The 25,024-nt window shown below is 45.5% G+C and overlaps 1 protein-coding gene across 3 annotated transcripts in view; it reads left to right on the top strand.

Moving 5' to 3' along the window:
- The first annotated feature begins 374 nt into the window (after positions 1-374).
- PDE9A (phosphodiesterase 9A) overlaps positions 375-25,024 on the top strand; it is a 57,904-nt gene continuing 33,254 nt past the window's right edge. Inside the window, exons 1-4 of one of the 3 annotated variants that reach the window (XM_031051375.2) lie at positions 375-416; positions 21,449-21,519; positions 23,303-23,380; positions 24,304-24,347. In XM_031051375.2, coding sequence (XP_030907235.1) covers positions 21,485-21,519; positions 23,303-23,380; positions 24,304-24,347 — 157 coding nt within the window. In that variant the 5' untranslated portion in view covers positions 375-416; positions 21,449-21,484. Of the gene's footprint in view, positions 417-8,883; positions 9,321-21,448; positions 21,520-23,302; positions 23,381-24,303; positions 24,348-25,024 lie in introns of those variants that run through there. The other 2 variants (XM_005151699.3, XM_031051378.2) reach the window with 2 other exon arrangements.

Below are 25,024 nucleotides of genomic sequence, written 5' to 3'. Positions count from 1 at the left end.
GTATTCTATGGCATGAGTCTATTTGCAAGCAAGTTTGTCTAAGGAATTACTTTGTGAATTACAGTTTGATTCAAGTGGAATCAACTCCTGGATCATTTTGGAGCATGCAGCTTTTGCTGGGCTCTGCCTATACAGGTGTCTGGGCTGTCTGCAGCAGCTCCTTGTGGGGATGCACTGGCTGACAATGTCTGGGCTGGGACAACAAGGGCAGGATGGTTCTGTAAAGTGACTCACAGTGACGGATTCTGTGTCTTGGGAGGATTTAGCAAAGCTTAAACCTCCTCCCTTTTAAAATATGAAACAGAGCCTGTTCCTGAAGCTGGAAGACTCTCAAGCAATTGCGCGAAAAGAAGCACAGAGCAGACGTACCCAGAGAGCAGCAGTGGCAAGAGCTGGGGAGAAACTTGACTGCAAAGGTAAGAGAAGAGCATGTGGTTCCTCTCAGGTAGTGGTGAGATGTCTTAATCATGTAGGAGGTTTGGATATCCTTGTGGAGGACTCCATAGAAATTCCTACAGATAATATTCAGCAATACAGGAAAAGCCAGTAATGTCCAGTTCTGTCTATTGCAATATGATGCTATAGCACAGTAGCAATATTTAACTCACAATAGTTGCGACACTCAGAGGACAGTGGGTATGTTGGGAGGGGATGTTCGTAATGCATGCCATACCTTAAAGCTTTATAGAGACTCATACAGCCACATACGTGCACGCAGATGTGTGCACATGAACAGGCACTCCTCTGAACAGCAGCTCTTCAGCAGCAGGCATGGCTCTCCAAATGGGCCTCAGTCACTCACTTCGGGAACATGGTGTGATTGGGCTGGAGGAGAAGAGAGGGATCTGTAGAAGACAAATAGACCAAAAGCACTATTTTATTAAGAGAAACAAACTGCTGTGTTGCCTTTGGCCTTCTCCCTAGCAAACACAAGGGTCAAGCACTCATACATTCCAAAGAGAGCATGGCTCGGTGTCTCTGCAGGAATCCTGTTTTGTTGGTATGTGATCCTGGCTCTGTGGCTTTTCTGCTGCTTGTGGACACCATTCCCTGGGCAGAGGGAAGGCAGAGAGCTGGTTGCACTGCTGACAGGGGAGACAGATGGCAAATGGCAGGGAGAGTGTGCCTCTTGGATGAAACGGGACAAGGGGAAGAGTGTGGAGCCCCTTCAGCCATGACAGGTGAAGACACAAGCACATAGTGGTAGAGGAGATTATGATGGAAGAGCAATAGGAGAAACAAGCAAAGGAAAAAGAATAAAAGTGCTTGTAAAAGGTATGAGGCTGTAGGGAAGAGCTGAGCACATGTTGTGCCCTTTTTAGCAGCGGACTGCTGGAGTTTTATATCTGTATGTTCTTGATCTTCTCAGCTTCTTGTCTGAAAAACTTTGCTGCCTACGGGAAGCTCTTAGTGACTAAAAGCCAACAGCATTTTCATCAAACACCCTCTGGAAGAAGCTACTCATTAAAAGCCAGTGGCTGTCATGTTGGGAGCCTTCAGGAATGGCTGTGGGGGTTGTCCCTGGTTGATGGCTCCTGAGCTGCTCTCCTCAGTTTTGAGGCTAAATATATGCCGTAGATCTGACCTCAGTGTGGTGACATCAGGTCCTTCCCTGTGCAGGAGCTAGGAAGAGAAGCATATCTTGGTCCTTAGTGTCCCCATCTCACGGGTCTCAGGGTTTGCCTGGGGCCACCTCTAAGTAAAAAAAGATGCAGGAGGGGAGGTATGGGCTGAGACCCAGTACTATGGTGCACACTTGGGCTGTGCAGGGCAGAATCAAATAGAGGATGGAGGAAGGGTAGTGAAAAATATTTCCCCAAAAGAAGAAAAACAAATCCGGTTTTGTGTGAACCACTCTCTGCCCCCACAAGCCACTTCCATTTCATTTTCTGTAACACTTTAGTGCTGCCCTTTCTCCTGATCATACCATTAATTTATGATATTTACTGTCTCCCTCGGAAATGGAATCATCTTATTGCACAAAAATCTCAGTTCAATTTTGTTCCTTAGTGGAAGTTTCTGGCTTTCAGAGTTGTAGAGGAAAGCTCACGTATGTGACCTGTATGAAGCGTCAGGTTCAGAAAACAGGAGACAAGTAAAAAGAAGAGCTGCAAATGTGTTATTTGAAAGCAAATGTGTTATTTGAAAAGATGCTAATGATTTCTTATCCAGTCTTTGGAGTTTCTTTGGTCACGACCTATGATTTTTAGAACCGGTGATAATTCAGATGGAGTCTGTGACGTGTGGCTGTGCAGGTACCGCTCCCAATGGAAAACATCACTCAAAGTAGTTTTGGAAACTGCAAGAACAATTAAAACTTTCCACATTGCAGGCAGCCTTCAGTATTCTGATGGAGCAGGCCAGGGGCTTTCAGTGCTACCTGAGGCTTTTGTCATCCTTTCCTACAGTGTCGGTGGCTCTGTTCTGGCCTCCGACCCTAAAAGTCAAGACTATTTAATCTCTTTTATTGAGAAAATGTGCTTCTGCCTGTTACTGGAAACAGTGCTGAATGATCTGTGCAAACAGAATATGAGAAAATACATGCATTATAGGAAAATGTTATATATTTGAGATATTTAGCTATTTATGAAGATCAACATTTTAAAAGGCATGTTAGGCCAGTTTGGACAGAGCCTTGAGCAACCTGGTCTAGTGGAAGGTGTCCCTGCCCATTTCAGGGGCATTAGAACCAGATAATCTTTAAAGTCCCTTCCAACTCAAACCATTCTATGATTCTATATTAAAATAAAAGGTCTGTTTTTAATGTACTGCAAAGAACTTTGCAAAGTCCTTTTATTCTGACCCCCTGGGATTTCACAGGTTTATCTCCCATTTTTATGGCATGTAAGTGTGATGCAGTTGAAGTACAATCTCCCACCCAGGATACAAGATTTGCCAAAGCACCTGGCTTGCTAAAAAGCAACCCCGATAGTGAACCATTTCACAGCCATTCCTGCTGATGTGACGGTGGCTGGGTGTCCTGAGGAGGGGTGATCGTCATCATGCAGACAAGGAGGCACCCAGGGATGAGTCATGGATGCAGCAATGATTGCCTCCTGCTCTGCCCCTGTCAGGTCTTGAGCCCAGACTCAGAAGTGCACAGCCAGCCTGGTTCCCCAGGCCCCACATCTCGTGAACGTGTGAAATACATTACACCAGGCTGGCACCGGTACTAACAACCCTTCATTAATCTTTGGGTTGCCAAGACTTTAGGGTGTCTGAAGTCTGCTTGTCAGAAAGATGGAAATAGCTGGTTTACAGTGAGTCACTGAACAGCTCTGTGCTGCTCAGATGGCAGTCTCCCAAAACAGGCATCTGAAGTAACTTTACTTTTCTGCACCACATAAAATGCCAGGGAGTTTTCTTCAAGTTGAGCCATATATCGCTTCCCTCCCCTTTGTGAGCATAGGCTAAAGCCCCCACTCAGGCTTTCTTGCCAAGAACATGAGACAGCCTTGTCCAGCAAAGGGAATTGACTTTTCCACTTCTTGGCTACCATCCCTCTGAATGATCGAGCGGGTGACTCCAGACACAGTTAATTTCATTTATTTTTTTCTCATCAGCTCTTGAAAGTTCCAGTTGGGTCTGCTAATTTCTTCCATAACCTTATGAAAACACAGCATTCATAGCTGGGCTTTCCCAGAAGCTCTATAGCAGGGATGCAGCATGCTGACTGCCTGGGTCGTTAGCAGCTAGTTAGGATCTGTGTGTGCAGGTATGGATTGCATGCCTAATATCATACACAGCAATGCCTAGGGCAGAATTGTAAGGCACTTGGGTACTCTTGGCTCTATGTTGGTACTTTAAATGGAGGCTTTGGAAGAGACAGCTGGATTGCAGAGATGGGAGGGGAGTGAGAAGTTAAGGGAAGAGGTGGAAAATGGAAAGCAGAGAGGGAAGGGAGCCTGAGAATCAAGCAGAGAGGTTGCAACAGAAGAGAGTGCAGCCAAGGCTCACTGTAGGCAGCTGGCAGCACACGGTGGCTTGGGGCATGGCAATGCCTGAGGTCTTGCTCATTCCTGGCAGGGAGAAGGGGTGCCCTGTGCAGGTGATGCAAAGGGCTCTTATCAAAATCAGAACATAGGGTTTTCTCTGCCAGTGCATTGCAGGGCTGGTGCCAAAACCCTGATGTGAGCACTGCAATGAAAAGAAACGCTTGTGAAGGCTGAGCTTCCTCTGCACTCAGCAGGGAAAGGTAATGGGTTAGCACCACCAGGAGACCTTCAGGGAATCAGCCTGGGGACCTGCCAGGTATTGCAAGTGCTATCGAAAACAGACTACTAAAAAAATAATGCTAACATAGAGCTGGAGAAAGAAGTGTTTTTTTCTCAGTAGACAAAAGAAGAAAGTCAAGAAATAGCAGATGCTGTCATGGACACGTGCTTTCATAAAGTGGAAGAATGGCCCGTGGCTTAAGACTGCTCTTCTGTTCCAAGTGAGCACAACACACATGGGCAGGTATTTGTCAGTTAGCAGGGCTTGCTATTTTTACTTTCCCAAGATCTGAGCCTATTAACTGGTGAGTGCTGAAACATAAGCAAGAACTACTGGTACCAGGATTTGAACAACAATTGTAAACAGAATAAACGCGGCATTATCACCAAGGTGGCCAGCATTGCTGGATTAAAGAGCAAGGCTTGCTCCCAAATGAGTAATGTTACATCTCCAGCCCACAGGGCTCTACTTCTGCACCCTGATGCCCTGGACCAGGCACGTCAGGAGATGCTGCAGCTCCCTTCCAGCCCACGTTCCTGGGGGTTTGCTATGGAAACCAGGATGTGGGCAATTACGACTGCACTGCATAGATTGACGATTGGATGAGCAACAGACCCAGAAAGGGGGTTGGAACCAAGAGCAAGGTGGAGAGCTGTGTTGCTGCATGGTGAAGGGCCAAACACAGGCTTTCAGAGTCTGTATACACAAATCATATAAAGGTGCCAGTATTAATAATCAGTTATTCTGTAATTAGCATTAAATATGATAATTTCCAGGACTGGTCCTCTGGAAACCTGGCAGTATATGAAAGAAACGTGCAAATGAGTGAGCTAAAATTTCCGTATACTGCAAGCTGTATGCTTTCCATAGGCTTATGGAAAGGAGCTAGACTGAAAAGGTCAGTCATACTCTGCAATGGGCATAATCGAGGAGCTTATGCTGGCATAGCCATTGGTTTAGCCGTTAACAGCATAACCACCATGAAAAGTTGACTCCTCAGAGACTCAACCCTGATTTATGGGTTTGTGGGGTAGAAAAATGTAGAAGTGAGAGTGGTGAAATACCAAAGATGGTGAAAGGAAGGAAAGAAGACTGAGCAAAGTAGGGAGAGGAAGAATGAAGGGGAAACCTTCCAGCTCCGAGGGCAATCAGGTGTTTTGGCAGGTTTGAGGGAAATGTGGAGAGCTAAAGCAATAAGACAAGGCCTGTGGGAACATGGAGGCAGATACACACATGCACCTACAGCTAAAGGAGTGGACCTGGAAGAGAAGGGGTTAGTGGGCAGAGACAAGAAGCAGCTGAGAGTCTTAGATATGGAGTAGGTAAGGAAAAAAGTTGATTTTTAAAGACTGTTATTCTTTTTCTTCTAGGCAAACTGGTCAAAATACATCACTGCCCTGAAAGTACTTGACTTATGTTCCAGCTGCCCATCACCTCCTCAGGTCAGGCTGCACCTTCCCAGTCCCGGTGCCGCAGGAGCATCCCTGTATACAACCTTAGGCCCAATTAGCCCCTAATGGCACCCAAATCTTTTCTGTGCTTTGCATAGCCCTGACCACAACACCTCTCTGTCCCTGCCCTTCAGGTAGGGGGAGCTATTCGGGGTTGAGTCCAGCCCCACAAGCTCAATCACCCTTTAAGCCAGGTTTGCAGCAGGCAGGGATCTTAACCTGTGTAAAGACAGCTTGGACGTTTGCGCCTCCAAGGCTGTGAGTCCAAGTGCAAACCATGTGTGATCTGAATATCCTCCACTTACACCCTGGAAACCCTGATAAAGCTGCCTCTGAACCACATATGTGGAGCAGACACCAGGACTGGGAGACAGAGGTACCTTTTTTACTCCTTGGGAGCACTTGCTGGAGTAAGTGACATCTGGCTGAGGCACGGCCAGGTCATCGGGCCAAAGGCTTGAGCCCCACAGCTCTCCGAAAGGCACATCTACTTTTAAGCGCTGTGTATACAAAGTGGTGTTTGTTAGCCTTGGTAAACAACGTAGCAGAGAAGGCAAAGCAGAGCTGTGCGACACTTAATGTGCCGCCTCTGGTCTGGGGGATAACAGCCTGGTGCTATCCTTAGCAAGACAAAATGCTCCTTTAAGGAAAATGGTGGAGAAACATCAACTGGTGCTGTATTGCCAGGATTTAGCCCAGCTGATGGAATCATAGAGTCATACAGAAGCTTAGAATTAACTGGTTTAGAAAAGACTTTTAAGATCATCAAGTCCAACCTTTGCCCCGGGACTGTCAAATCCACCACTATACCATGTGCTGAGGCTCTCATCTACATGGTTTGTGAACACTTCCAGGGCTGGTGATTCCACCACTTCCCTGGGCAGCCTCTTCCAATGCCTGACCACCCTCTCAGTGAAGAAATTCCTCCTAATGCCCAACCTAAACCTCCCCTGATACAGCTTGAGTGGGAGGTCCTATCACTTCTTACTTGGGAAAAGAGGCCAGCCACCACCTCTCTCCATTGTCCTTTTCAGGTAGTTGTAGAAAGTGGTAAGGTCCCCCTGAGCCTTCTCTGCTCCAGACTAAACAAGCACAACTGCTGAGGGGCTTGATAAGATAGGGTAATTCTTCCAAGTAATTTTTGCCCATATGTTGCACAGCATATAATGAAATAAGTTAACCAGCTAGAGGAAGGCAGTGATCACACAGAGCTTCACATCCTCTTGATGCACACCACCATTCAGGCATTGGCCCGAGCTCTGCCTTAGATTGCGTTAGGCTTTTGCCATAATTTCTGAGAGCTCATCTTTGTAGATTCACTTCAACGGAAAAAATTCAAACAAACTAAATATCAATGTAATTAAGGGGGTGGGATATGTGATGTGTTCTGGAGCTTAAGAAACACAGTCAAAACACAGGGGCAATAGGTATGACAAGGACGATGGAGAGGCAGCATCAGGATCATCATCTGGATGACATTTTGGAGCCTGGCTTTGCTGGCTGGAGAAGCCAGTCAGTTCTTAAATTAGAAATCAAAAGGTGGGTGCTCACTGCCATGAGATTCTGATTGTCAATGATGTACATCAAATCCTGCAATACACCAGTGACCTTGTCAGACCCCTCTTGGACCAAATGCCCCATGTGCATCTCCCAGTGAGAGTGCTCTTGCTCTCTCTTTCTAAATGGATGCATTTTTGTTGTCATGGGCATCTTCCTCAGCTATTTGCTGTGCTTGTCAAGGTCAATCAACTCACTCAGGAATAAACCATTGTACAACAGGGTCAGGGCAATGCTGAGCAGAGCAGGGTACGAAATGATTGGTTAGTGAAGTCCTCACCAATGTACAGAAGCAGTGGAGTTGATGTGGGAGGGCTGTTGCAGTGGAAGAGGCTCTGCCCACCTCGTAATAGTCAAAGGGGTAGTATATGGAATAGCCTAAGGAATTAGCCTTCAGGATAGCTGAGGGACTAGCCTCCAGAGCAGCATGCAGGATAGACTGTAGCACATCTTAGGGGGCATCCTAGAGGATAGCTCACAAGACAGCCTATTGAATAACCCTGTAGTGGCAATGGCTCTCTTCTGGAAGACTTCAAGTGGCTGCTCCAAGCTGGCAGAGGAGAGATGTGAAGCAAAGGCTTGCACTTCCCAGGAGTCACCTTGATACTGGCTCTGAGGGCAGTAGGAGTACTGCCAGCTTTGGTCTTAAAGGCCAGCCTGGCTCTGGCTCCTGGACCAGCTCCAGGACCCTCTCAGCACTGCTGGCTATTATGAATCCCCTTCACATGGTGAACAAGCCTTGCCTGTGTGTTGCAGCAGACAGCCGAGGCTGCACATTATGCAGTAACCTACAGGGCCATGTTGGCCTCCTCTATGAGTCAGTTGTGTCTCACTCAAGCTTCAGCAAAGGCCTGGGGTGAGAAGCAAAGACAGAGCCAACCCCACTCCCACCAGCCCAGGCTGCAGAGTGCTCCAGCAGAAGCCTCAGAAAACCCCAAGAGCTAAGGCTCACAGGACGAGCTGTGCATGCTTGCAGCCCATCACACAGCTTCTCCCCTGTGAGAGTGGAGGAGCCTCTGCCTCCAAAGCTCTCTCCCCTCCATGACAGAGTTCCGCCCGCCACCACCACTGCCTCAGCTCCCCACAGGCGCAGGCACTGCAGCACAGCACAGACACGCAGCAGATGGCATTTAGCATCTGCTCAGAGAATCGACCATTGGCTGCTTTGCTCCCTCCTGGTTTTTGGCTGTGCCTTCCCATGAGAGATGCCTTTGCCAGGATACTTCATGTTCCCTTAGATTACAAATTTCTTCTCTCCGGGGGTGGTATGAATGGTGTTGGGCAAGAGCATGGGCTTTACACTTTCTTCATGATTCTGGGGCTTACAGGGGGAAAAAGCTGCTGCTTTTTCTTTCCATCCTTATAATGATGACAGGAGGGATGTGGAAATAAAGCTGCTGAGTTTGGGCTGAGGTAGTCCATGCCCTGGCTGCAGTGGGTGACTGAAAGGACACTTCCAGCTCAGGGCACAGCTGGGAGCCTGTCACACTGTTTGCAGGGTCTGGGCAGCTCACCAGAAGGGTCAGCGCTAATTAATAATTGCAGCCCTAATTCAGCATAAAACCAAAGGACATCTCTCACCACCCTGATAAAGGAGTTTTTCCCTCCCCCATCCCACCCAGGAGATAAGTGCCAGTTGGTTTTGTGTGTAACAGGAGCTGGTCAGCCCCAGGGTCAGAGCTACCATGGGGATGCCCAGCAGCTCAGCCCTAAAGCCAAGAGGGGTTGTTGCTATGGGAATCAAGAGGGTACTTGCAGACAGCAGCTGGAGCCCGTGTCTTTCCCTGTTCAAGGCAGCTGGATTTGGAGAGAAGCAAAACTAAAAGGAGGTGACAAAGAGAGACAGAGGCACAGCAAAATTCATGCATGTTAGAGGAGGGACCTTCCCAGAATGAGAGTACAGTGGGATACAGAAGAGCGGGGACACCAAACTGTCAGGCAGCGGTGGCTCGGCTTGGTAGGATAAACCTCATTTTCTCCTCTGTTTGTCACTGGTAAAAAGTCCAGTGAGAACCCAACTGTAGCAAGATGGGATCTGCCTCCTCAACTTACCGGTCCAAGTGTATTTATTTGGATATTGATGGAAGAATTCAAAAGGTACTTTTGCTGTTTTTCACAAAGTAGCGTCTCCGGACGCAGCAGCGGCTGCGGGCTGTGTTTGCTGCACGACCTATTTCTGTAACGCGAGTTAGATCCGTGCTTGCCTTCAGTGCCGTCCACACGGCATTCAGTGGGCTTCAGATCTCTTTTTAAGGGGAAGCAGGGGGTGGGGGGGGATCTTGAGCAGCTGCTGCTTTGTACATAGATGTTTATTTAAAGGGGAAGGGGAGGCTGGCAGCAGGGGAGGGCTGGGCGCTGCCAGCTCTCACTGGAGGTCCGTGGTTTAGCAGCCATGCGGGAGCGTTGCGGTGCGTTTCCAAAGTTTTTTGCCTGTGGAGAGGTTTTCACCCCAGCAGTGTGAGTGTGGAGCACGGTGTGCGCCGAGTTATGTGGAGATTGCTGGGGGGGCTTCAGCTATGGGCGTTTTGGCATTTTCCTACCATCAAGCTGGACAGCAGGCGGGTACCCGGCTGCTGTGCGATGGGGTCGCCGCTGCCTTTGCACCTTGGTTTGTAAATGATGATAAAGCTTCATTAATTAGAACTTTCACTTCCATTAGCCTGCCCTGCTTGCTTAACCACGGTTCACAGCACAGGGAAAACTGCAGAGAGAAATGTATTCTGGCTAAGAGGGAGAGCTCGCATGCTGTCGAGCTGACAGCCCATTGCTTTTAAACAGAAACAATGCCGCTCCATTTTTGCAAGTCTCTTCTTTCTTCTCTTTGACAGCAATGCTTTGGCCACAAACCAAGTGCCTTTTTTGTAATAGAAGGCCGCTTGTGAGGCTCAAGAGCAAGTAAACTCCTTGAGCTGCAGAATTCACATCTCTCTCTCTAGTCTTCCTGCTCTAAATTTTCTTTTCACCCAGCCTCGCCTTTTGCTTCTCCTTTAAAAAGAAACAACAAAGATACCCTTTCCCTTCCCTCGCCTTTGCTATGAGAGTGACAGCAGAAATGAGGTAAATTGAGAGCTAGTACTCACAGTCCCGTCCCACCGTGCACACCTCCGTTGCCTATGGTGCCTTGGAGACCCACCGCAACTGCCAAAGTTGTGTCCTCAGGAACAAGACCTTGGAGAATCCAGATATATACCAGTTCCCCAGAGCAGGCTGCTCCTCTTCATCCATCTTGGGGCTTAGACATGACAGTGATCCCTCTGCTGCCGCAGGCTCCTCTGTACCAGTGGGCAGGAGCGTGCCGGCTCCACTGAGCTGAAGGCACCACTTCTCTGTTGCTGGGGCTTAATGAGTTGGTTGCCTGACGGTCCCCCAAAGAAAGGCTTGTACGGAGCTCCCTGGCATCTTTACAGTTCAGTATGAAAATGTTTCAGCATTTTGAAAGGGTGGCGAGTGTTTCCATAGATGTTGGTAAAGCATATTGTCTGTCATCTATGCTGGCTTAGAAAAACCCAGAAAAGCATTTCTCAGAACCAGTCTCGGGAGAGTGCTTTTGACACTAAAAACACAGAAGAGGCACAATCGCATGAGCAAGCAAAGGCAAACTCAGGCGGTATTAAGGGGTTTTTGCTCGATTAATGTTATCTGTTTCTTTTGTCAGATGTGAAATTCCATCTGTGCAATGTTTGGAAGGATTCCTGCAGTAAAAATGCTGTGTAAATGGGGTTCACCCAGAGGTGAGCTGGGCATATCGCAGATTCTCATGCCTCCTCTGTAACAACATCATTAGAAAGAAATAAAAACAAAAATCCAACCTTAATCTTCCAAGGAATGCAGTACTGGAGCCTTCTTAGAGGGAACTCATTAAATCAATGCTAAGCTACTCGTCAACCCAGTAATGAGGTATGAGCTTCATTGTAACAGCACTTGCTGGGTTTGAAAGGGCTTAGGTCCAGCTTGCAATTGTCTTGCTGGATATCTCAGAGTTGTACAGTAGAACTGGGCATCCTACAGCAGTGCTACCTGTGATGGCAATTATTCACAGGAAATTTTGTGTTTCCATAGCCTCATCTGCAATTTCTGCTGGTGTAGCCTCAGGGCATGCTACTGACTTCAGAAGTGGTTTTGCCTTGGCACTGGGGTAAATGAAGGGGCAAACCAGGCTCAGGGAGCCTCATGCTGCCTCCCCTGGGAACCTGAGCTTTGCAGACGAGCATTTGAAAGTGCTCTGCAACAGGAGTGGTGAATTAAGCTAAGTAGGTTTGTGTGCTGGTAGATCCAGAGGGGCACAGCAGGGAGGGCAGAGGGACATGGCGGTCACTGAAGGAGAGTTTGCTGGGTTGGAAGCCCTTCTCAGGAGTCATTGAAATAAAGGAGGCACAATCAGCACAGGTTGAACACAGGACCATGCAAAGGGCAGCATGTCCCAGAGGAAGGGCTGAGCTCCATACCTTCAAGGCATGAACACCCAGAAGTCTAACATCCTCCTGTGTGAGGGTGGTCGGAAACTGGGGACTGAGAAGGAGCCCTGCCCAGTGGTGTTGGACATCACTATTATCACACTGAGAAAGCCTTGCCCTCACCTCCATGACTTCCTTGGCTCCCACCCTTTCCCCACATCCCATCCTGCCTTTAACCCCAGAGGGTCTGAGTCATTTGTCACAGTTTGATAAACTGACTTTTCAGAGGTATGGGCAGGCAGAAGATGGTCTTCACCAAAGCTGGCAGCAGGGAGAGGCTCTCCTGCAGTGGGCAGGTGGCTGAGCATCTCCTCATACTCATGGACAGGCAGCAAGGGCTTTGGGATAGACATGAGATGACCCAGTCCAGCAGACACCAACCATGGTACCCCCACAGGCACCTGAGATCAGGATCTCCCAAGGGATAGCTTTTGTGTCCACCAAGGGAGGGATTTGGGCTGCTGGTACCTGTGTCCCAGCCAAAGGGCAGGGAATGGGGATCTCCTGTGGGGAGGCCACCTGCAGAACTGGTGAAGGTAGAGGCAAATGCAAAGTAGGAGATGGAGGGGACAGCCTTGCTGAGGCTGCAGGAGAGGGAAGATCAAAGGTTTCGTGGTGCTACAGGTGTATGCCAAACCAGGGCTCTGCGCAAACTGGCTTCAAAGAAGTCAGTTGTTTCAGAGCTGACTGAAAAATGAAATTACAACACAATGTGCTTCCTATCCAGTGCCTATGTAAAGAGGATGCACACCTGGGGGAAGTCGTGTTTCACATAGGATACCGTGATCTTGCAGAACCACTGCGGACAAGAATTTCTCCTTGTTCCTGGAATGCCACTAGATGGGGTCAAGCACCCAAACCCCTCAGTCTGACAGCAAAGAAGTGAGGTTTCCTCTGGCAAACTTAAGCCGGATCTGGAGTCTTTTTTTCCTTCATGATGTTATTAACCCTTTGGCTGTGTTTTCAAGAAAAATTCCTGTGGAGTATGTTTCGAATTAAAAATCCACCAGCAAGAAAATATTCCCCAGCTCATGCCCAGCTTTTTTTCCATGAGGAAACTACTGGCAAACGTTTTCTATTGACCTTTGAGATTTAAATGGTAGCAAAGCTGAACCAGCCAGTGGCCTTATTCCCAGATGGGTGGCTTCATGGCTCTCATTTTCAAATGTCACAGGGTAGTGGCTTTGCTGACAGAGTTGTAAGGAGTTCCTCTGAGAAAAATGTTTAATTTGAGAGAATTTCTGCTTCCTTAATCAACACCATATTTGTAACAGGGATGGAAAGTCAGGGGGCCGCAGAGCCTGAACTAACTGGAAAAAAGAAAAGGACCACTGCCTTTATAAAGGATTCTATGAAATCACCCAGGGTGGTATTTGCTTCCTCCTCAGAAAGCAAGTGAAGAATTTTTGAGTCATTTTGCTGGTTTACTGAGTCATTTGGGATGCCAAACTGAGAAATTACTTCTTTTTCTCTCAAAGAAATGTATTGAGTTCAACCTTTCTGAGTGTCTGCTGTACTGATCTGTGGAGCAGGACACTGTGTCTTCCACAGCCATTGTTCCTCTTGGTCTGAGGTCCACAATGAAGAGAACAGCGCCAGGAGTGGGTTTTGGTGCTGTGGTTATTGTATTGAAATGTCAGCGCACAGGAATCGTTCCTGTCATGTGAGCTTTTCTTTTTAATTAGAACAGCAACTGTGGTGTAAATGCTCAGGCTGTAGCAAACCCAACAGATTTTTCCGAAGTTCACCATGCTATTTTTAACAGCCAAACTGGATTCAGGGTAAAAACAAAACACAGCAACACAGCAAAAATATAATGGCGTGGCGATCAGTTCAAGGCAAATACGTATTTTTGGGTGCCTGAGACTGTCTCAGGGCAGCAGGGCAAGCATGCTCTGCAATGCCCATAGACCTCATTCCCTATCTATTTGGTCTTAAATGGGGATTTAGAGCAACACATTTCCAGCTGTCGACTATCAGAGGGATGCACAGTCGGGACACGGACACCTCCAGGGGTCGCTCTTCCTGGCTGGTGTCCCCAGGTTCTTCGTATGCATTGATAAGCCAATGAGGCATATCCACAATGAAGCGTAAGTATGTTTTTGTGGGATCAAGGCCATTTTCTTAGTGCTGGCAGATGTCTGTGAGTGAGGGAGTGTGCAGAGTAGCACAGCCTAAGTCTGGCCAGTGATTTTGGCTAACCTTGGCTCTCCAATTTCATCTGGCTCTGGTGAATTCAAAGCTGCTGCTAGATGTTCTTGCTGTAAAGCAGCATGAAATGAACAGCAGGTTCCTGAAACTCCATCACATTACAGCACATAAACACTTTAAAAGTAAAAATGGCTTAAAAGCATGATTTTAAAAAAGTGAAAGAAAATGTCAGACTTGAGGCCTCTCTTTCCCCTACTCCCCCTTATCTTTAGTCTCCAGCAAGGGATCCTCAGGACATTTAGGGAGCCAAACCATAATCCCAGAACATCACCAGAATTCCAGCATAGCTCTATAGTTATTCAGTACCCATCACCCAGAAAGGCTTGTTTACTGCCATTTAGCTTTCTGAAGTCACACACAGTCTATTAGTTATTACAGTGCATGTTCATGTTATCCAGGACAATGTGTAAGTTTAACACTCTTTAGCAGCATTACCTATGGATTCAGACAAGCCAGCTGTAACAATTCATGCTACTCATATGCATCTCTTCTGATTTAGTACAGACAAGACAAAACTGTTTTGATTCTAGCACCTTTCCGGTGAACATACTTCTACAGCTGCAAATCCACCTTTCTCTGGCCTCTCGCCATACCTGCTTTTTCTTACTCTGTTAACTAACGTTATGCTTCTAACAGTCCTATATTATCAATCATGTTGTGATTAATTGTGTGGGTAGTTCTGAAACAAACAGCCTAGCTTCACTTACATTTAGTGAGGACATTTGGTGCAAAAGCATCCTTATTATCCAGTTTACAGTGTATTTCAAGGTTAATGCACTAATGTGCTAGGGGTCAATTGCTCTTAGTACCCCATTAACAACAATCCTGTGCCCTTTTTATGTTAAGAAAAGCCACAGAATAGACATTTGTATCATTTGTCAAAGGCTGAGATGCTTTTATATCTGCTGCAGGAAATAAGAAACTTACAGCTCAGACTCTCTGAATTCTTACTGATTCCTGGTTGTATTCCACCATTAACAATTGGTACTGAAAGACTGAATATTAGCAATTATGTCCCTCAGTACAGTCAGTAGGTTGCACAAGGCTCTCTTTCATGTAACCTCATTTCTTCTATGAGCCCAAATGACTCTAAAAAGTAATGAGATCTTTCCTTGCTCATAGTAAAAGAGCCATCCTCTGTCATGCTGTCCCTCTCAATGGATATGCAAGTGACTGTGGGAGTCACATTTAAGAGTGTATCATAGACATTTTCTCTTCCCTGAAAAAAAGAAAAATCTGTTTTCCCATAGCATTCTGTTCAAGTACGTTATAACGATGAGAATTGTGACTTATGCCTCAGGATCCTAATATGTCAGCTCTGTTTGGTGACTCCTGTTTCTTAATTTACAGTAATGTACACAGTTAGGAAACTAACAGGATTCACCTCACTTAACCGTTAACTGTTAGCCATCTGAAAATTAGTGATGACTGTTCCATGCTAGTCATGAAGGCTCCCCTGTAGACACTGGGGAGGTGGGTGGTATCTCCAGAAGATGATTCATTCCATCTTTAACTGGTTTTCAGGGACATGTGGGCTGATTTGCCCTTTGGAAGTTGTCCTCTTTCTCTGCTGGCAAGAGGGAGTCTAGCAAAGCGACATGCATGAGACGCCAAATTTCTAGATGGTTAAAGTTATGTCAGACAAATCACAGCAGTACATTTGACTTAGGTGTCCTGTTGAAACAAATGTTATCAAGCCACGTCACTGCCCAAAGGTAAGTGTGAATCAGCAGGACTGCAGAGTACCAGCTGCTGGAAGTAAAACATCTACACACTCCTCATCCTATGACAGAAATGGTGTTTGAAGAACTCAGCAGAGCTTTCATTTTTGATCAGGCTTTCAGCTGAGGGATGTCATATTTTCTTCCCCACACATGCACATGTACACGCATGTTTACTTTCTGTTCTTCTCTTAAAGAAGTTCCTACTTCATCAAACAGATGGCAAATCTGGTGTAGTATTTTTAATACCACCTAATATTTGCAGCTTAGATAAATGGAGTGGTTTTCTGAATATCACCTGTTTATTAGGGCAAGAAATAAAAAACAGAGAGTTTGGATATAGTTAGTCTCATGCTATGCTTGTATCTGAATTCAAAGAATTCGAAACCTGGAAGATGGTTAGGTATGGGATTTTAGGTAAGGCTTCTGTTGGATATTGGGAGCTATGGTAAGTACTTTACTGCTGTTTTTTGAGGAAGGCCTATTTGCTTACATGTTTAAAAATATTAATTCCTTCCAGTGATGTCTGCAGAGTGGTATCTAAAAGTTCTGGATCCTGCTTCATTTGATATGGACAATAAAGACCACGGGAGAGATAGGGAAAACCCCAGTGAGAAATTTCTCATCAGCTTTCTGACTTAGCAATCAGAAATCCTCCCTGAAAGCTGATCTTCAGGAAACAGCAACAATTTCCACAGTCCATGCAAGATACGCAACTGAGTTCTACCACACTCTTTTCTGACACACTCTCCTCTAACCTCATTAGTGAAAGATTATTATTTTAAATTGTTTAAACTCCACAATTTCAGCCCTGACTCTGACATTGCTCACTGTGCTGGAAAAAAGGTATCACCAAGTGCTAGAAGTCAAACACAGAAGTCTGAGACCTGAAAAAGGAGGTAGGACTGGAAACTGAGGGAATACTGGCTTTGAAAATAGTTCTGCATTATTTATGTAGGAATTTTACTAGAGTTGAAAAAACCAAAAAACAAACACAAGTTAAATTCTTGGAAGAAAATCCAATTAACTACGTCAGATCAGAACAGGATAACATTTTGGACAGGGTTTGCAGTTTACAGAGAGGATTAGCTGTTCTGAGGATCAAATACAGAACAGAAATTGCATTTGTAAGCTGTGTTTTTACCCTGAAAGCAAAATATAATGTGATTAATTGTAAACTGGTATGTTGCAGAGTATATGCCCAATGATCCCTTAGTAATATCTCCATCACAGTCCTTAATATTGAACTGCTCCTCTGAGTGGGAAACTCAGAGTACCAGGGCTCTTAATCCTTACTCTTTTTGAGAAGGGTTTTTAAATCCTTGTCTTAGACCAGAGGTGTATCCTATGGATTAAGAGACAATGGACCCTTCTTTCAGAGGAAGATGTTTCAAAAACTGCAGAACTGTATTCAGGGAAGAAACCAGTCCCACAGAAGGGACCTTAGGGCCAGGAACCAGGCATCCCCATTGAGTCACGCTGTCCTCCTTCGTAGCCAATGCATGCATGCTTCATCAAAATATTATTTCCACTCCAAAAAGCCTCAGTTATTATTCATTCTGCTTTTCCCCTCCTATGCTTCACATTACTGTCCAAGGCAGACAGACTGCATTCCCCACTTAAATGTCTGTTTCTTGGTCTTGATGGAGACTCATCGAGACAATTGAGCTAAGCATTCAGAGATGAGTTTTCCTGCAATTTTTTTTCTACATATGGTAGAAGTTTTGCTAAAAGCAACAGGACAGAAACATAAAGTAAAATTAACTCTCAAATAGAGGAAACGAATTGTTTGCAGATGCTGCCTCAATTTTGAGGAATACATTTTTTTCCTTCTGGCACAAACCCAAGAGAAATGCAATTAACAGGGTTTATATGTGGCTGGTTTTCTTCATGGCATTTAGTCATTAATCTGCAAGCTGAAGCAGAGGCCTCTGTTTCTCTTTCCCATGCAGTGTATCACTACTGTGACTCTGTTTACACATCATTATGGCTCTGTCTTTGCTTTCAGAAATGATGTTGGCAACTCAGTGTCTTTTGTTGACCAGTCCTGCATGAGACTCTTGTACCAGCAGGCAATACTAGAGTCCCTTTGTCCACTCTTTCTTGCAGGAGGTGTTAGAAGCTGCATCCCTGGCTTTTTTGGGCTGTATTGACTTGCATGGCTATGTACTTTTTTGACATGTATTTTGGGGACATAAATCTGTCTGTGTATGATCTTTGCCCACTACCACAGCTGTAGAAACTGCTGTGGTCTCCTGTATCTCCTCTATTGTATTTGGCCTCTGTTATGCTCCATAACAAGGGCTCAGTCTTGTCCTAAGTGGTGATATCTTCCAGCACCAGGCATTAATACAGGGAGAGAAATGCTATGAGACACATCACAGCAGTGGATTGCCATGCAGACATAGGAGCAGGGACCTAAGAAAGATGATGACTGTGGATCAGTGAGATTTGAGACAGGTCTGAAGGCAGATGAAGTCCCTCAGTGTTGACTGTGGATCTGGATCATAGCCACAAACAGCACCAGAAAAGTGTCATCATGGAGACCCAGGCTGAACAACAATGGCTTCTGCCCAAGAAGGACATCATCACAGGATGGGATAAGACGGTCAGTTATGCAGCTAGTGCCTATAGGGTTCTCCACAGTCAGAGCTGCAGGTCAATCATCTTCCCTGGTCATGGGAGAAACCATGTGTCCCAGATGATGGAAGTATGGCTGCAAGCCAAGTTGTCACTTTACTGCCTTCATGCTGTTAATGTCCCTGCGATGATAATGGACTTTGGGCAAATAGGATTCCTATACTGTGCTGGTCCCATCAATAGTATCCAATACCACCCTCCCGTTTCTCCAAAATACATTCCAATCATATTCCATCAGCACAACTGACATCAACTGTATTGGGAACATAAACCTGCGGACAGGAAGAGGAACAATTGCATATTGCTGGGAAATACGTGAGGCTGGCTCCTTTGTTTCAGAACAGGAGGGAATTTGTCAGAAAAGCTCAGCAGGCTGAAACAGAAGCAAACTTTAGTAGCACTCTTTTACTATTTTAGTAGCACTCTTTGATTAAAAAAACCCAACCAACCAACCAAAAAATCTCAAAAACCTCAAGCAGCTGAGCACAACCATCCTGAGATGAGTAGTATCAAAGTGCAGTGGGTAATTCACAAATCCACTTTTAGCAAACTTAAGTAAAAATGCCAAGTATGGAAAACTAAAAAGCATGTACAGGGATAGCTCACAATCTAGGATCTACATGTATTGCTTCCCACACTTTTGCTACGACAGGGTGTAAAAAAAGCATTGAAATCCATCCTCAGTGCACTGAAAGCTCCTGCTACTTTCTATGAGTCAGGCCAGCTTTCTTACCTTTAATGTTTTTTGATTTTTTTATCTTTTAATCTTTTCCTCTCTTATCTGTCCTGGTCAATAATAACTGATTTCCAGAATAAGAAACCTCAATACCTTAAATAGCACTCCTGGCACATCACAAGCTTTTAACCTCTGTTCAGCCGCAATTAACATCATCTGCTTGGTTACTGCATGTACTAGTCATTGTACCCTCCAATACCCTGTCAGCCAATTTTAGCAGCTATCACTCCAATGGGATGCTGTAATCTGCTAGAAGTGGGGTTTCAGTTGTGTCTGAATTCGACTTGCTATGTCTTATTGCTTTGATTGCTGTTGTATATAATAAACAGTCGATCACTGGGCAAAATAGGCTTTTAAAACACACCTGGGCATTCATCCCACTCAGTTCCCTGGTAGCAGTTACTAACTATAGCAGCAATCAAGTGCCTTGATGTTGTATGAAATAAAGATATTGCCTGGTATAATTTCATCCAGGTTGGAAAACAGGAGAGATGGGTGTGCATGCATGTATCAGTCACAGCTGCCTCTTGAGGTGATCAGTACTATCCTCTTCTCTACCACAAAACCCCTGATTCTTCATGCAAGAGTAGGAGTGCTCCTCACTGCCAGTGAAAATTGAGGTCTGAAGCCTTGCTTCAGCATCGTCTTGAGCATCAGTGCAACACACCCCAGACACAATAGTTGCTGGCCAGATGTTGCAGTGTTGTCCCTACTCTCTTGAAACTTCCAGGTTTGTAATGTCCCAAGCTGTGAGCAGGCATTACCAGCTCCTCACTGGCAGAACATCCTGTAGGCTCCCACTGCTTCCCCATTGCCAGCCGCAGAGGTTTGGGTTAGCACCATGCAACGGCTCCATGTGAGGGATTTCCCCCGGTGCCTGAAAGGCACCTTAGCACATGGGAACAGTGTTACTGCAGTGCTGTTACAGTTTAGGAATTAAAGCACTTGGAGGCCAAGGCTGCTGGAGTAAGCCTCCAGCCTTAATTAACTCCTGGCACCTACACCTTTTGGAAGAGTCTTAATTGGATAATGACATGTTATTTTTCCAGCATAGTTCTAACCAGTCTGAACTGCTTGATCCAGGGAGGATGACAGCACCCCCCACTGCCTGCAGCCATGGTGCCCGCAGCCACTCTCTATTCCTGGCATCATGAGGCAGGGCAGGGAAAACAAACCATTGGAGGGCCATCCTGGGTGGCACATTCCTCATTTTCTGGGTCAGCAGCCCCAGGGCTGTGAGCATTCATATCGCCCATGCCCATGATGGACAGCAGTAGAAACGTGCCTCAGAATGTGGGATGCTATGGGTGGTTTGGAGGAGGTGGAAAATAGTGTTTCCAGCAAGGCTCTCACAAGGAGAGGAGACTTTTGGCCTTGATCTCCCTGTGCATCAGACCTCATCTGCGAAATACCACTTTCTTTCTCCTCCAGAGCTTTGCCATTATATCTTCAGAACTCCCTCTGAGCTGCTGCATTCTGAACCCGGAGGCTCGGTGGCTGTTTATTCTTGGGGCATGCCCCATTAATACCAGCATCCCCCAGACAAATCAGCCCCACCACTTGCTGTTGTCCCTGGCTTCAAGAAAGTGAGCTAGGCTTGAATGCAGTGAGGATTTTTATTTCCACAGTAGGATCAAAGCCTCCACCATAGTAAATCAAAAGCAGAGAGGCTTTCAGCCCCCCACCCTGGCTGCAGTAAAGCTTCTCAACCAGGGAGCACCATCACCTGCATGTCCTGATGGATGCAGGAATATTGCAGAAATCGTGGCAAGGGATCATGTCACTGAGGGCTGTATCACAATGGGATCATGGGGGTGTTGTACTCTTAGATGTGCTACTTGAACAGTCTTCTCTGCATAGGGGCTGCCTGGCATGTGTTGGGCAGGGGGATGTTCTGGGGTAGATGGGGTAGATGGGTAGATGGTAGATTCAAGGTCCGAGTTCTGACCTAACAGGAGGAATGATACAGCCTAAGAGTCAGCAGGAAATTTGGCATAACCCAGGGAAAAATGGGACAAGACTGTCAGTTTAAAGCTAGCTTAAGCCGGTGTAGCTCAAAAAGCAGTGCCCTTTTGTACCATCCGAGGACCTCCCCAGATCTGGACTGTTTTCTTCCTACATCTGGGCTCTTACATCATTAAATTCGCAGTTGTTTTAATCCTGCAGCAATACTGCATTCTGAGAAACCTTTTGCTCTCAGTTCACATATATTACTGCTCTACTTCTGAACAGTGCAATTAGGTCTCCAGGGCTTGCTTGCTTTATCAAAAAAGGCACAGGTATTAAACAGGCATAGAGAAATATTCTAGCTCTCAAGTCAAATCAGATAATTGAAATAGTAGGATAAGCCTTAAAATTAGCCTAGCTCATGCCTGAATAGAGCTCATTTCTCACTGGGAACTAACTGTCCTTTCTCTTCTTTGTCTTCATGTGTTTTTCCTCTGCTGCTGTTTGGTTTGGAAGGTGATCTTTAGTAAATACTGCAATTCCAAAGATATTATGGATCTCTTCTGCATTGCAACAGGGTTACCAAGGTAGGTCTCTCTTCATTTGTGACATTCACTTCACTCTTGTTCTTTTACATCTAGGCACAATTTAAAGGCAGGTCCCAAATGATTCATTTACCTGCTATTCAGGCTTTCCTCTCATTCCAGTCTACTGGAGGAAGAAATTGAGGCAATCCAGGGAGCACCAGCTGGAAAAGTGCATGAAGCCCAGACAAGAACTGAGCCACCTCAGTGCCATCTGTGCCTGGGGAACAGAGTGGAATAGAATAGAACAGAAGGGATATGAGCTAAAAGAGAGTAAAAGCAAGTGCAGAATCCCCGCTGCAAGTACACTTGGGTTATAACCTCCCAGTTATAGCTCAGCGCTATATTTTTGCCCATATTGAGTGAAATGCAACCATATCTTTAGAACCTGTTTCTTAGGGGGAAAGTTTGAGCCAATGAGAAGCATTGCCACTAGATGATAAATTTTCTATTTAGATACAGTACAATCTAACCCCAGGTATGGGATGGCCAAGCATGAAGTACCCCAGTAGAATCATTATAGAACTTAAATATCGCCAAATCCATTGCTCAGGCCACGTACTTCCTAATTTATGCTGTCCTGCAAATTCCACGCATCTCCTGTAGGGTTTGTTTCTCTTACCTTCAACCTAGAAAGCAGCATCTAACTTAAATCTGTGTGTTGAGAGGGATCCAGAATCAGGTGTAGGTGTGTTGTGGTAGGAGATGCCATTGTGGGAGGCATGGTATAGTACCAGCCACTTCTGTACCAGCTGTCCAGGGTGGTGGTGCAGGGGAAGGGAAGCCCCTTAGCCACATGTAGAAGGAGGCATCTGCTGTCTGCATACAGACCTTGAGCAACACAGGCCAGATGCACAGCAGCATGCAATAAGCCATTGTCTTCACCTTTGTACACACAGGTTTACAATACAGAAAAGGCACGGAGTAAAAGAAGTCCTTTAATCATGTGTTTATTGCATGATTCCAGTTCTGGGAATTGAAAGATAAAATTGTCTATATTGACTCAGAATTTGCATAAGCTGCTCAACAGAATTAATGTCCTTTGCTGTTTATCCTGGTTATTTCCTCTCATTTGATATTAGAGAAGTTAATGTCTCATTTGCCTGTGATGTCAAATACTTCCACTCCATCACCCAAGAAACTTTGTTCAACAGTTTTAGTGCTTCATGAGCAGGGTGTTCACTGCATACATGGCACTTTGTTTTCATCAGAAGACTTCCAAAGACTTGTGCATTTCAACCAGGCTCCTGGGGCCAAAGTAAACCTCCAAAGTTTACATCTGTGAGATCACACCTAGCATAGTATAAAGAAAAAACAGTAAAAAACCCACCCCATATTCAGCAAGACATTTGTTTTATTTATTTTGGTAAGAGAGTAACTAAATAATTTCAAGACATTCATAGAACCGGTAGTCATTTGTATAGTAGGAGGTAATACATAGCTGCCAAGTCAATGTATCACATAGGAATATATGTATTTAACAGAAATTAATAGTTGATGAGTCAACAGAACACATGAGTTAGCAGGGAGCAAAATCTGCTCTGAGATCAATGATGATCTCACTTAATGTTTTGCCAGAAACATCTCTGGTAGTTGAAGTGGGTGAAGCATCAAGCCTACCCTGGCTTTTGCTTTGACCCTTTCTGCAGCAAGCTAGAATGGGTCAGAGACAGTGCCAGGCCAGGGGTGCTGCAGGAGAGAAGATGGCTATGTGCTGTGTGCATAGAATTTCAGACAGCCAAGTCTGAAACAAGTCAAATAAACTTCTTTGAAACATGCTTTACAGGAATACAACAATCTCCCTTTTGACAGCAGACAACTGCATGGTATCCATTGATCCAACAATGCCTGCAAACTCGGAGAGGTAAGCCTTGCTGCAGCTTGCTCTTCAAAGCTCGGGTCAAGCCCAAGGGAAGGGGTGGTGGCTGCCTGCAGATGACTTTTCTGTGCAGCAGGACGTGAGCAGCTCCCTGGAGGAGAGAAATGACAATAAGAGTTGAATGCTGGCTTATAACACTAATGCCTTCTGGTTTTGAAGATTTTTACTTGCTATTAAAGTAGGAGTAATTGTCTGAGGGAAAAATACTGCTTTTTAAGTATTTAATGTAGAACATCTGTTCCCATCCCACCCTGTTTGTTGTCAAAGCTTCCAGCTTCTTTGTTCACCCACTCCTTTATTGATCTGTTAGGACCTACAATGTGAATTCACTCTTTGATGAAGTTAGGTCTCCTCCATGCTGGCTTTGGCCCTTACCACCCAGATCTCTTTCTACTTGGCTTCCTGTTGCTTGTTCATCCCAGTACTTTTAATTTCACTCTGACTGTTCACAGTTACTCCTTCTGCTGTTATTTACTTCATTGCATATTTCATCATTACTTATCACTAGCATTACTCTAGCTGACACCATGTGGCAGGGCCCAAGCAGTTGGGAAGGCACTACTGCACAGGACAGTGTGTGAATACAGAGCAAAAAGATGATCCCCACCATCAGAGCTTCCTTCTGACCTAAAGAATTTCCTTACATTCTCAGTTGACAAGCTAACAAGGCTTGCCAAACTGAAGGCATTTTCACCATGTTCACTGTGTGACAGTACAGCACAAGAAAGATCTTAGTCTCTAGTTCAGTAGTAAATTGGAGGATCATGTGTTCATAAAAAGTGCCCATTTCATATTTACACTGACAGGTTTTAAGAGATCTTAGAATATATCCAGATTCTCTGTGAGTACAGATGTGAAATACAAACTGCTTTCTGGGTGTTGCTAATATCAGCCTCTGACTCTTCCAGGTCTCCATACAAAGTGATACCTGTTGCCACTGGGCAGCTCTCAGGTAAAATGACCCTTTTGAACTGCATATACTAAAGCTGAATTTGTGAACACTTGCACTTAGGAATTACATGGCTATGATGCAAGGAGGAAAGATGATGGTGTCATGGTTGTTGCTGCAGCAGAGTAAGAAGTGTTTGATCACAGTGCACTGGAGGAGAGCTAAAAAAATGTCCCCAGATTTCAACATATTTGAGGGTGAGGTTGGATGAGGGAGCTTTCCCAGTGCTTAGCTCCAATCTGACTCAGCACCACTGATGTCCTGGGGGAAGTCTCGCCTGGAAGAGTGGGGTTTTTCAGGCAACAGACAATGTTTGAAAGCCTGTCTTGCAGTGTTTTGTTAAACTTGTTCATCTTTCAGCAAAGCTATGCTGAGAAGCTGAGCACAACATTTGAACCCCATGGTATTTCCAAATTGCTGATGAGAGAGCATAATGTCTGCTGTAGGCATGGTAGCTCTAAGTGTAATAAATATTTAAATACATCTGACAAGATTAAGGAAGGCCTGGATGAAACAACACATCTGGAACACGTTGCCTAGCTCACAGCACAGGCAAGAATGGCAATCTTACCATTTCTCTTTGCCTGCCAGTCTCATACTCAGGCCAGGAGCTCTCAGATACTAGAGCACAGCATTTGGTTGTGGCAATTCCTGTACAGCATCTGGCTCGCCATCTCTCT

Source organism: Melopsittacus undulatus, chromosome 2 (genome assembly GCF_012275295.1).
Source record: "Melopsittacus undulatus isolate bMelUnd1 chromosome 2, bMelUnd1.mat.Z, whole genome shotgun sequence".
Lineage (NCBI taxonomy): Eukaryota > Metazoa > Chordata > Aves > Psittaciformes > Psittaculidae > Melopsittacus > Melopsittacus undulatus.
Note: the sequence above shows the minus strand (reverse complement) of the source record. Positions and strands in the feature narration are given on the sequence as shown.